Below are 13,755 nucleotides of genomic sequence, written 5' to 3' on the forward strand. Positions count from 1 at the left end.
TTTTGACTATTTTAACCATTAAGTATTTGACTACAGTTGTTATTAAGAAATACAAGTTTGTTTGTTTTTTCTAGCCAAAAACTACCCTTTTCAATTTCTAAAAGGAAGTAGTTGAAATATTTTTAAAGTTATTTTTCTTGACAAACGTTCTCAACGGTGATTTCCTTATAATCCGATCAATTAGACAATAATAAAACGGCCTGTCAATAAAGTGTTCCAAGAATAAAGATCATTTCTTATTCATGGACGTGAATAAACCATGTCATTTGAACACACAAACACACACACACACAACTACATCAAACACACAACAGTGTATTAATAATACAAGAAAGAATAAACTTGTGACAAGAGGTTGAAACATATTTTAACCCTGATACGGATCAGATTCAGTTTGATCAATATTGCAACGAGTGGAACAAGAACGTTTTACACGGACGTGGTGTAGACACTTGAGCGTGTGTGTGTGTGTGTGTGTGTGTGTGTGTGTGTGCCAGCTGAAGCCTCCTGATGAGCACAGAGACACACAATGGGACAGCACAGACACTCAAAGTGCCCAAGGCCCAGTGCCAGTCTGGGCGAGGAGGGGTCCGGCGCTCAGATGCAGATGAGACGAGGGTCTAATGATCTCACTGGCAGCGACGAGGAAGGACCGGGACGAGGTTCAAACTGGATCACGCTCATTGTTGTGACACCACGTAAATACAAAGCCTTTACATTCCAATGCAGTCGCAGGCAGCCATGCGTGAGGAGAGCCTGGCTGGGAAGACGAGCCAAATTTACTCAATAACTTTTCATTTATCTTCTTTCAGTGCCATTTAAACATCCACCCACGGAGCCTCCGGCAGAACAAGTACAGTGTAGAAGAATACAACCAGCATGAAGGCGAGAAAGAACAGACGAGGTAATCCAGGGAAGCCATGATCAGCACTTTGAGTGTATGTAATCCATACAATCTTCTGGATTAAATACATCAAACACTCATGTACAGCATATGTTCAGAGTCTGTCTGGACCGGTTCTCTGCGATCACTTCAGGTCACTCACAAAAAGAAAAACAAATTAATTTGCCCTTATACTCCTGGAAAGATCCTGCAGAGCATCCAGAGCAAGACCACCAGACTGAGGATCAGCTTCTTTCCCATGAGTTTCCTTCATCAGACCTCAAAATAATTCCACTTCATTTTTTGGTGAATGGGTCGACAATAATTATCCTGCATTTTTCTTGCACAAGTTTAACATTAGGGTGCTTGAATCTTTGTTGTTCAAAAACCCTTGTTTTGATGATAACCAGTAAAGATTTCTACAAATATTTTTGTTTAAAATCAGTGAAGATTGCTATAGATATTTTTTGGACAAAACCAGTGACATTTCTAAAATATTTTTGGTCAAAACCAGTGAAGATTTCTAAAAGATATTATTTGGTCAATACCAGTGTAGATTAAAAAATTAAAAATAAATCAATTTTTAGGTCAAAACCAATAAAGATTTCTAAAATATTTTTTATGAAAACCAATGGAGATTTCTAAGATAATTTTTGAACAAAACTAGTGAAGATTTATAAAACATTTTTACTTTTTAAAACCAGTTAAGATTTCTAAAATACTTTTTGGTGAAAACCAGTGAGAAATTTCATAAAAGGATTTGGTTCATAACCCGTTAAGATTTCTTATAACATTTAACAATATTATCCTAATATTTAAAGACTATTATGTATGTTTTTTAAAAAATGTGTTAACAATAATAAAATTAAATAAATATAGACATGTTTAAAGGAATATTATCCATCAGTCAGATGTGAGGGTATCAAGTTTTGGTCGACACTTAATCAGTCAAGAAAAAACCCCCACTTTTTTTGTGTTTGCTTTCTGCAGAGGCCATTACAGGCCCATCAAGTCTTTCCATTGATTTTTCATTGTGTAGATCGTTTTCACAAAAGGACATTTGAAATCAAAACCATCTGAATTACAGCTGATGTGATCGGAAGATGGTGGACAAGTTTAATTTGAGGCTCAAGCTTGAAGATGCCAATATACTATTTTCTGAACTTTTGTCCTTCATTAAAAAAAGGTGACACTTTAAAAGTCCACCACTCGGGGAGATACAGAGGAAGACCTGGGGCAGACCCGGGACACAAATGTTTCAAATCAATGAAAGTCCAGGAACAAGTTTCAGCCAAATAGTGGCAGAATACTGTATTTTACAACATTTAATAAAACTATTATTTCTCATTAAAATGCTGCTTAGAAATCCTTATAGAATGTCAACAAGTCAGGAACAGACGCAATGTGTGTGTGTGTGTGTGTGTGTGTGTGTGTGTGTGTGTGTGTGTGTGTGTGTGTGTGTGTGTGTGTGTGTGTGTGTGTGTGTGTGTGTGTGTGTGTGTGTGTGTGTGTGTGTGTGTGTGTGTGTGTGTGTGTGTGTGTGTGTGTGTGTGTGTGTGTGTGTGTGTGTGTGTGTGTGTGTTGGCGGGGTTGTCTAAACTCATCAGGTCATGGCGGAGAGGGCAAGCATAATGCAGGCAAATTATCAGCTTGGAGGGGAGGGGTCCGGTTAAGTCCGACTTAAGTGCTAAACATACGAGAATCTGGTCTGCCTTTATAGTCCCGGTTTTCAATTCTAAGGGTCAGAGGTCAACATAACTGATCTTTTTAATTAGCCTCCAAGATACTGGCATCTCATTCCGTCTCAAATGTCAAGAAGTGAAACTCTCTTAGAAGACGTGAAGTTTGAATCCAGTATGTCGTGCACAGAATTAATTATTTATAGTTGAAGATGAACAAATCTTTGTCATTTCATTGAATACTGATGACAGATGTTAAAAAAACACAAGATACATTATTTTAGCATCTTTTCCTTCAGGATCCTACGCTGTCAAACAAGGACATTTTTTGCTTCATGATACTCGTGTTCACTGTACTTTCATCTATTAGCCACATTAGCAACAGCTCGCAGGATTTAAAGTACGGCAGGAATAATTCTACTGTTGGCAGGTTCACAATGATTTTCTGCCAAGTATCATTTTATTTTAATACAAGTCACATTTTACGTCAGAAATTCCTGGTTAGAGTAGTAGTCTCTGACCATACAATACATATCATGATACAAGGGCAATTATGCCATATATTGTGATACTGTAGTTAAAATGATATATTTGTAGTATTGTCGTGTACTTGACTCTATAGTGTATCAGAATGTACAGACCAACTTTGGTTTGAAACCAAAATATGTCAAAACAACAGCTTTTAAAGAACTGCTGGAGTGGACTGTATCCTCTCGTCCTCAGTCATCACAAAGATATCGCAGGATTAAATTGTTCCTTTATCTGCGGACACTGTAACTACTGCTGCCATCTAGGGGCCGGACGTTCAATTGCAACACAAAAGTGAACAAACAATGTGTATATTGGCATCGAATCCTGATTTCAGCTGAACGACCAAATCTAGTCGACTTGATTGATGAATCAAATGTAAGAATCGAACAGAAAAGGAAGACCCTGAGAAGACCTGGATGAGTCTCAGAGACACAACGTCGTCGTGAGTAAAGTCAATCACATTATCTCTTCACCACAACTGCACCCGTGTTCGACCTGAGCTCATTAACTCACGGCAGACATCGTGCCCGCCTCCGCTCGTGGACTCCAGAGGCCTCACGTAGATCAGACAGGACAGCCGGCCGGTGACTCCTGAGTGGCCCCTGAAGCCTGAAGAGTCAAGGCGGTGAAATGGAGCAGCAGCCCGCGAGGCTGACCTACTTCGTTACATAACAGTCGTCGCCGGGGCTGCAGCCCAGTGCTACCATTGACTACGTTCTCCAGCGCCACTGGGATTATGACGCTCACACCACCCCTCCCCACAGTGTAGGGGTCATAAGAAGATCAAGGAAATTCTAAGCCTGCCCCCCCCCCCTCCATGCTAATTAAACAACCTATAGCCGTGGCCTGCAGAGGTCAGCGCTTGTTGCAACGCCGGCTGCATGTCGACGAGCGCCAGTCTGAGGTGGGTTTACATAAGAGGCGGGACCTCGCCGTGTGCGTACATGTCTGTGAACTTTTGCAGCTCAGCGGGCAATAATGAAAATGCAAATGCGGTGAAATTAGGGTCAGGTGTCACGCTCCAGCGAGCACTTATTCTAAATAAAGGGCACCAACGCTCGTCCTTCAAGGGTTGTTCACTTCGAAAGCCATCGCTCTAGGTTGCGTAATCTTACCTAATCTCTGAGAGAACTCGTAGAACTTCTTCAGTTTGCCCACCAGTGGGACCACAGCAGCCCAGGCCTGCTCCTGCAGGCCCTCGTCGTTGGGGTTCTGGATGGCCTGGAGATCAGAGAACAGGTTGACTAGCTGACAGCTGAGGCCGGAATCAGTCCTGAAGTTAATTTGAGGTGTTGAGTCGTGGACCGGTCGTGCCAGTATTAAGTCACATATGCACTCTTGTGTAAAAGATGTTACATTATAGTACTATCATGATACAAGGACAATAATACCATATATTGTGATACTGTAGGAACAAGAATATATTTGCAGTGTTGCAGTACTAGACTCTGGTGTTGTAGAATATACAGACCACTTGACGAAGTCGCAACTGCTTTTATTTGCTTTGAAACCAAAAAATATGTCCAAAATCAGCTTTAAAAGCTGCCCGAGGGGACTGTATCCTCTTGTCCTAAGTCACCGTAAAGATCTCGCAGGATTGAATTGTTCTTTAGCTGTGGACAATGTAAGGACCGCTGCCATCTAGAGGCCGGAAGTGTTCATCAAAATTAGAAGTAGTATTGATAGTCGTAAAGATAGTAGCAGTAGTAGTAGTAGTAGTAGTAGGGGTTGTGGTAGTCATAGTAGAAGTAGTAGTGATGGTAATTTGTTAATTGTGATGGTAAACCCAGTGCCCTTAGTGGTAGAATAAGTATTTGGTGGCTTTATCTTCAGAAGTTGTAGCAGTAGTCATTTTGATAGAAATAGTAGTGCTTGAAGTAGTAGTTCTAAAATAGTGATAGTAATGATGGTGCTAGTGATTGCACTGATGGAAATGGTAGTAATCACTGGAGGAGGAAATCGTGTGAGTAATAGTAATTTGTGGTTGCGGTAAATGTGACAGTTACAGTAGTGTTGGCAACGGTGGTACTGGTAGTTGTAATATGAATTGTACATCGGATCCAATAAATGTAAAAAATAAATGTTTCCTCTCTTTGATCTCATGTAAAATGATATAAAAAACACTTCATCAATAATGTAAAAACGTTAATCAGTTCAAGCTAATGGTCATGTAAACACTTTTATAAAGGTGTGAATTTGTCACCGTTATCATCGCAGCCTAAACCTGACCTTTCAAGAACGAGCCGTAAATCTCTAAATGGGTCCGAGATGTTTCCACGGCAGGACACGAGTCGACGTAATCGAGAACAAGCCGAGCAATTACCAGGTGAGACAAGCATGTTCTGCACGTTAGAAGTGATTAGAGAACCAACACGGAAACCTTTGTCTCTGTGCAAGAGTGTGTGTGTGTGCATGTACGTGTGCGTGTGTGTCTGTGTGTGCATGTACGTGTGCGTGTGTGTGTGTGTGTGTGCATGTACGTGTGCGTGTGCGTGTGTGTGTGTGTGTGTGTGTGAGCGGCCTTTGAGCAGCGAGTTCGTGCTGTGAAATCACTGCAGCATCAGAGTGTAGATATTTCCCTCACAGTGGGTTACCCTCTGACTGGCTCTCTACGCCCTTCTGTTCAGGAGAAGATGTGCAGGACTGGTATAGGACTGGTACCTCTCTGATCTCCTGGCCCGCTCCCTTGTACGCCTGCAGCTCATCCAGGATGGCCTTGGCATCCTTCAGCACCGCGTCCACCTGCTGCCACACCTCCCGCTCCGCTTCTGTGGGCTGGGCATCTGCCAGGGACGACAACAAGGAGGTCAGCGGGGCAGATCTGATGCAAAGGTCTAATCCACATTCACACCCCCTGAACAACACCAGGGGAAATCCTGCGATATTAGAATTAAAAAAAAAAAAAAAAAGATAAAAGGATTTTCAATCCCAGTAATGAAAGTTGAGCGACATAATCTGATCCTCCCGTATGCTTCTCATTTAGCTCGGCCGCCGCCCACTTATCTAGTTTGTAGCCAAATGGATCAAGATTAGAGAATAAAGAGGGTTTTTTTTTTTTTAGAAGACCTGCTGGTGAGAAGTCGGCGGATTTTATTTTAGCTCATGTGCGGAGATGAACACGGTGAACCTTGTTTACCACCTGAAGCCATAAACTCTTGGCCAAGATTTTGGGAAATCTTTAAAGCTTCCTGCTAAAATTCGTGCAGGAGCAGGACCAGAAAAAACAATCATTCCCCGGTCGGAGATATGGTGACCAGATGAACAATGAGGAGATAAAACAGAGAGTGTTGCAGCTTTGTTGTTTGTTTAGAGTTCAAGATGAACCGCCAAGTCCACAACATCATTAAGAGGATTGTTTTGACAGATGTCAGTGGAGAAAGATCCGAGTTGAAAGACTCTCCATTTACTCTTTTCTACCGTTATCTTAAGCTCTTCTCAGAGAACACCAAAGCTTTCCCAGGACAACCCTGGCTTCTCTCCATGTACTTCGAGTCTCTCCCAAATGACTGGACTCCTTACCTAGTCTTCAAGGAAGAGTCCATACACCCCGGGAAAAAGGGTTTTAAGGATAGTTATCTTTTGAATTTTTTGTCATTTAATTAAGAAGATTTTTTGATCAATACTTTAAGGAGTTAAATATTTCCTTAAAAATGTGTTTAGAATGTGGTTTGAATTTGATAGGTTTGGTCTGATTTGAGTTGCATTTATAGAATAGGTCATCATCATCTTACAGTGTAATGTTCGGTTGCTTTACTGTGGATTTTTTTCACAAATGATTTCCCCAAAGAGATTTGTTCGATCTTCAGCAAACGAAACACTGAACTAACTTAATTAACTTTCATCGACTTTGTTCAGTCAAGCTAAAACCAATGATCAATTCAATGTTTTCAGGAAATTTATGGAAAATAAAGCACTTTTACCTACAATGCTAAACTAATCACTTAAAAATAGTGTAGTCCGAGTAAACATCTGTAGTTCAGATCTTATATAATGGGATTTAAATTAACGTTTTTTTTTATTGTCTCACATCATAAAAGGGACTTTGCATTCATGCTACATTCGGAAACTATTCAAATAAATAATACCTAAATTAACCAATTTCCAGAAGGAGATTTTCAGAGGGATTAATAAAGTCTATCCATCCATCTATCGTAATTCTATAGGCATTAACCTGCATAAATCTGAGCTAAAGTTGGTGTTGGATCAAGTCGTCAAAGAGACGGATTTCTTCGCCTACATCTTCTAAATACAAACCAGCCTCTCGGAGTCTTCCGTCTGGTTTCACCTTCAACTAGAGCGAGCTTCTTTTAGGTATGAATCTTGGGTACTGCCAAGTGTGAGATACTACAGTGAGGGATCAGGACCTGTTGAAGGGCCCGAGGCTACGGAGCTCTATATTTGAGGAGGGGGTCTCTTGGCTACAACGCTGTCATGATTAGAATGCAGCACACACTGCAGTGAGCCACAGCCGGGTTGAAGGGAGGCTTCACTGGGAGACTTTATTTCACCGCCTCTAGGTGGAACGAAGTGTTCGAGATAAGCGGCGAGGACTTAAGATAATGTTATGGTAAGATATTCATGTGATCGATATCGCGGTTGCTCTCCAACGACTCACTTTCAAAATCAAGGAAGAAATTGGGCTCCTGCTCCAGGTCTGTGCAAGTCAGAACTTTCAGTAGATTCCCCATATTAGGATACCTGTGGAGAGAGAGAGAGAAGGATCAATAGTCTGGTGGAGGTGATGGTTCTCCTCCTGTGGTTCCGGCTCACTGCGGAGCATCCGTCACTCATCAGTAACCCTGCGACTTAAAGGGGCGCGCGACAAACCATCATCCCCTGGTACCATCGGTTTCCTGCAGATGTCAAAGCAGAAAGTCCCAAATCTCCCTCGAACTTCTGCTTTTCTAACCTGTCAAGCCTTCGCTTACACACACCTCTAAACAATCTATAAACATCTATACGATCTTCTTCTCTCTCTTTGCAATTGATGGATCTACTGACTCCTTCAAGAAACATCTTAAGACGTTTTTATTTGTTCAGGCTTTTCCTTGATTTTCTGGAACTCCCGTGTTGTTCTCAGTGTTATCTTGACCTTTAAAGTATGTATTTTATTGAAAATTGTTTTGATTGTTTAAGCGCTTTGTGACCCTGGTCTGGAAAAGCACTATATAAATAACAATTACTTGCTTACTTACACACACACACAAGTTTATAACACAGGTCAGAGTCAAAGGTCACCAATCTTGGTGACATCATCAGTGTCATCAGAATATAAAATGGCGGAAATTCCAAATGTTAAAATTTAAAAGTATGTTTATTATTGTGTTTTATTGAAATAATAATAATAATAATAATAATTATAATAATCTATTTATATAGCGCCGAAATCATCAATTTTTTTAGGAATCATTTACTTGAAATTATAATTTTTTTCAAATGAATGCTTTTAGCACATATCACATTTAAATAATAATAACAAGTTTCAAAATTAAGTGTTCTTTACATATTTGAAGTGTAAAATAATAAATAAATATTAGATCTGTTAAATTCCTTTTAAAAAAATAAATTAAACCTTACAATAAACAAATTAAGAAATGTAATTTAATTTAAAAAAAATGAATAATTGTTTTGTAAAATATAAAATAATTATATCTTTTTTATGATCGTTTGTGGCACTAGCAGCCATGTAAATCGGAAGTACTCCAAATGTACTGTGGGTAATATCGCGAGTGCTTCTGGTATAGACAGTAGACTGTGTGTGTCTGAAGGCGTTCGCAATATTACCCAGAATACTGTCATAGTACTTCCGGTTTAACCAGTGTTAGTCTTTCAACGCCTGCCAGAAACGATTGTAAAATATAGACTCGTTTTATTTTTTCGGCACAATTCTACTCATGGAGGCTTCAGTACAAGATAGAAGTATTGAGGAATGGATTAGATGTTATCAAGTGTCTTTTCGGACTTCCCTGGGTGCTCAGGTGCTTCTTTATGTACATTTTTGAGTATAACTCTAAAAGGGAATGGATTACTCTGAAAATAATCCTAACCCTAAATCAACATGAGGTTGAGTAGAAAAAGAGACCATCACTTTAAGTGAGATCCTGGCGATGTCTGAGGATGAGAGGATACAGGCGACTTCAGCAGCTTTTAAAGCTGATGTTTGGACATATTTTAGTTTAAAAACAAACAAAAGCAGTTACAAATTCAACAAGAGTCATTTGGTCTGTAAATACCAGAGTCATATTGTTGCCCCTGTATCGTGATACATATCATATTTGCCATATATTTTATGTAATATTTCTATTCTTTAAACCCAGGTAACCCTTTAACTTCAGTCCAAACTGACATAGAACAGGACAACGGGATGACTAGGTTGCATCAACTCTGCTACAAAGCTGCGTCAGTAGCAGTGAACGGGTCAGCACATGTCACCGGTCGACTTGGACTCGTTCCAGCGCCAGGATCCAAACCAACGCGCCCGCATGACGTCGCAGAAACCACCAGGCTGCGCTCTGGACGACTGCCGGGATGAGTGACGAGTGAAAAAGTGAGTGAGTGAGAGTGGTGTAATGCTGCGAGACAGAGCGATGGTGCAACACAGAGAAGCACAGACTCAGCAGTGATGGGGTCAAAGGTCAGTGGAGCGCTTTGACAGCTGACATGCATGTCTGCATGTGTGTCCGAGACCGAGATGACAAACCGTTGATTCAAGCACTTCTAAACAGCAGCTGTTTAAGAACCAGACTGAAGACATGATCAGAAAAAAAAGGAAAAAGGGTATGTTGCGTTAGAAGTAGGATTGTATCAAATACTTGTGTTTAAACTATGTTGAGCCATTAAAAAACTTCAATAAAAAATAATGGTGGCAGTTCCAAGTACTGGGAAAGATTTCAGTTATGAAGGTTCATCAAGAAATGATTAAAAAAACAAGGCAGATGGAGAGAAGACGTATGAGATAAGGAACCTGCTAAAAAAAAAAACAATCACATATAATTTACAGAATAAGAGACGAATGAAAAAATATTGATACGAATAAAAAAATATATATTGTTCAGATTATAAAACAATGGAAACAAAGAATTTCTTTAGACTAATGTAACAGACACAAAATAATAAAAACCATCTACGATACGCATCACGATACAGGTGCAACGATACGATATATTGTAATACTGTAGGAACAAGGATATACTTGTAGTATTGTCCAAGTACCCGACTCTAGCGTTGCAGAATTGACAGACCACATGACTCTTGACGAAGTCGTAACTGCTTTCAACCATAACATGTTCAAACATCGGTTTCGAAAGCTGCTGGAGTCGACTGTATCCTCTCGTCCTCAGTCATTGTCGGGATCTCGCAGGATTTCAGGATGATGTAACGAGTGCTGCCATCTAGCTGCCGGGAGTTTAACAGCGACACAAAATTCTAAGAATACAAAAAAGCACCTCAATACAATATTTAATTTTACTTAATTGACATATGAACCATAAAGGAAAAGTAATGTGACTTGAAAGCCAAAAATAATGATAATAAAAGAGTAAATCGATAGTGTTGTTGAATATCAATACTGTGAAAATATTGATTTTTCCTCACAAACCTTCTTATTATTGGTCTCAAGGCCAAATACAATTTGGGATAAAATTAGGATTTAATTCTTCAACCAAACTTAATCAGAGGTAAATGTTGAAAAAAATTCAAAACAATACAGTTTCATTAAATTAGATCATGACCCAGAAAGGTAAAATGATCCGAAGTCAGGTATTATTTTTGTCGTCATATGTACAGTAGAAAAAAAGTAAGTATTCTTCACTAAGGAGGCTCAAACAACAAATCCGGCCACTTCCTGTCCAAACAAGCGCCGACCACCTGCCACGGCCGGCCTCGTCTCACCACTCTCCGCTAATGTGACCTGAATGTCTCGACTGTCGGGGAAGCTCCACCTGATCACCGAAGACACGAGGCTGACCCCACCCCGCCGACGACCCTGAGCCGGTCCTCTAGCGCCACCTCTCAGAACCGAGGGGGCGCGGCGGGCGGGGGACACGTGTAGATGTGGTGCCGATAGGAATGAGGTCATTTTTGCCAGGAGGTGGTTTGAGTTGCGGTGAATCAAAGTCATCGACTGTTGGTTCAGAGATAACATTTGTCCGGGCGTCTTATCAGCGAGTGGACAGACGCCGGCGAGAGAGAAGCTGCTGCTGCAGGACGGCTCCCCTGACCACAGCAGTGGGCATGACCCGGGCACTCCAGAGAGGCGCTGCCTTGTTGTTGTTTTGAACCCCCACTGAGAACTCGCGTGCTCAGAGGGAGGGAGGGAGGGAGGGAGGGAGGGAGGGAGAGTGGGAGGGAGGGAGGGATGCATCCGAGACTGCAGAGCGGGAACCGACCCTGCTCTCCCATTGGCCGAGCCCGATCTACCCGACAGCTCCCTGTATCCATGGAGGCAAAAAAAAATTGGTACCATTGAAAACATTGCGGCAGCCAATGGGACGGCGGCGCCGGGTGAGTAGCGAGTACAGTAGTAGTAGAAGGGCTTGAAAGCACATGAATATGTTAACGGAGATGAGGTAATGCGCCGAGAACGGAGGATTAGCAGAGAAGTGGAAACAACAGAGCTCTGCATTCCACTGGTGAAGACTTTTCTGTGCAGCTCAGCACATTTACATTTTGCCTTTTTTTCCACCCAAACCACTTTAGGATTTAGGCTGTTTTTTTGCAGCAGCCTGGTGACAAGAATGTTCAAAACACAGAGCTTGAGAGTCAACGTTTAACAGCAAAAACAAGTGTTCGCCTCGAAGGGAAGAATCAAGAAATTGCTCCTCAAGTCAGTTTAAGACGTTTCCTAACAGGAGACATTCAATCACTGTCTGGTTGTCAGTGTGAGCATCATTAGGTAACACAACACAACACAACATTTGTGTTGAATCTGTACGTCCTCATGCCTGTGTGGCTCGTCTGTCTCGGACCAAAGCAACAACCCAGGTGATGGACTACCTCAGGTCCTACAGTGTTCTCATTTTTGTCAATACATTTTTTTTTATTTAAGTAAGTAAGTAATATTTATTTATATAGCGCTTTTCGAGACCAGGGTCACAAAGCGCTTAGACAATCAAAACAATACTCAAAAAAGTACATACTTTAAAGATCAAGATAATACTGAGAACAACACAGGAGTTCGAGAAATTCAAGGAAAAGCCTGAACAAATAGAAATGTTTTAAGGTGTTTCTTAAAGGAGTCAGTAGACTCCATCAAGCTCAAAGAGAGAGGAAGATCGTTCCAAAGCTTAGGAGCAACAGCCTGAAAAGATTTCTCTCCTCTGGTCCTGAGCCGTGTGCGTGGAACCATAAGTAGATTCTGATCCACAGACCTCAGAGCCCGAGCTGGGGTGTAAGGCTGGATCAGATCAGTGATGTAAGGAGGAGCCTGACCATGAATAGATCAGAAAGTAAGAACCAGAATTTTAAAGTTGATCCTGAAAGAAACTGGAAGCCAGTGAAGAGTTTTAAGGATCGGAGAAATGCGAGTTCTCCTACTTGAGCGGGTCAGAATTCTCGCTGCAGAGTTCTGAATCAACTGCAGACGAGACAGATCCTTCTTGTTAAGACATGAAAACAAACTGTTACAATAGTCCAGACGAGAAGAAACAAATGCATGGATTACAAGCTCCAGATCATGTTCCGACAACATTTTCCTAAGTTTAGAGATTTTTCTCAGTTGAAGGAAACAGTTTCTGGTCAGTTTTCTGCAGTGTCGAACAAGAGACATGTCTCAAATACAACACCCAGGTTTCTCAGGCTCAGTTTGACAGACTGACCTAAGTCACCCAAGTACTGACTCAACCCGGAAATCTTATCATCAGGAGCAATCACCAGAGTTTCAGTTTTATCCACATTTAGCTATAAAGTGTTTTCACTCAGCCATTGTTTGATTTCTAGCAAACAATTGACTAAGCTGTTCAGCCTTTGGGGCTCAGTTGGGTCAAAAGAGCAGTAGAGCTGGATGTCATCAGCAAAAATGTGATAAGAAACATCTGGAAATCTCTGAATGATTTTACCGAGGGGAATCAAGTACAGCAAAAACAATAAAGGACCCAGAACAGAACCTTGAGGGACTCCACACAACAGATCTGCCAATTCAGACCTCATTTGAATGGCAGATACACTAAAACTGCGCCCAGAAAGGTAAGATGAGAACCATTCTAACACAGACCCAGACAGTCCCACTTCATCCCTTAGTCTTCTCAGCAGGATCTGGTGATCAACTGTGTCAAAGGCTGAGGACAGATCCAAGAGCACCAGAACAGTGAATTTACCCGAGTCAGCCGACATCATGATGTCACTGGACACTTTCAATAAAGCTGTCTCCGTAGAGTGATGTTTACGGAAGCCAGACTGAAACTTCTCATGGATGTCGCTCTGATCCAGGAACAAAGACAGCTGCTCAGACACCACCTTCGCCAAGATCTTGGACAAGAAAGGGAGCTTAGAAATAGGCCTGAAATTACTGAGGTCAGTTGGGTCTAAGCCTGGTTTTTTGAGCAGAGGCTCCACAATGGCATGTTTAAATGCATTGGGAAAAACCCCTGTGGAAAGGGAGAGGTTCACCATATTGGTAACCCAGGGGCCAATTACATCAAATACTTTGATAAAAAGCCTACAAGG

The 13,755-nt window shown here is 41.3% G+C and overlaps 1 protein-coding gene across 1 annotated transcript in view; it reads right to left on the reverse strand.

Moving 5' to 3' along the window:
- The window catches only part of cyribb (CYFIP related Rac1 interactor Bb), a 45,514-nt gene that overhangs the window by 9,980 nt on the left and 21,779 nt on the right, over window positions 1-13,755 (reverse strand). Inside the window, exons 3-5 of the mRNA XM_087789209.1 lie at window positions 7,709-7,791; window positions 5,755-5,876; window positions 4,209-4,314 (exon numbers count right to left, since the gene is read on the reverse strand). Coding sequence (XP_087645335.1) covers window positions 4,209-4,314; window positions 5,755-5,876; window positions 7,709-7,781 — 301 coding nt within the window. The 5' untranslated portion in view covers window positions 7,782-7,791. The remainder of the gene's footprint in view (window positions 1-4,208; window positions 4,315-5,754; window positions 5,877-7,708; window positions 7,792-13,755) is intronic.

Source organism: Callionymus lyra, chromosome 4, assembly GCF_982586985.1.
Source record: "Callionymus lyra chromosome 4, fCalLyr1.hap1.1, whole genome shotgun sequence".
Taxonomy (NCBI): Eukaryota; Metazoa; Chordata; class Actinopteri; order Syngnathiformes; family Callionymidae; genus Callionymus; species Callionymus lyra.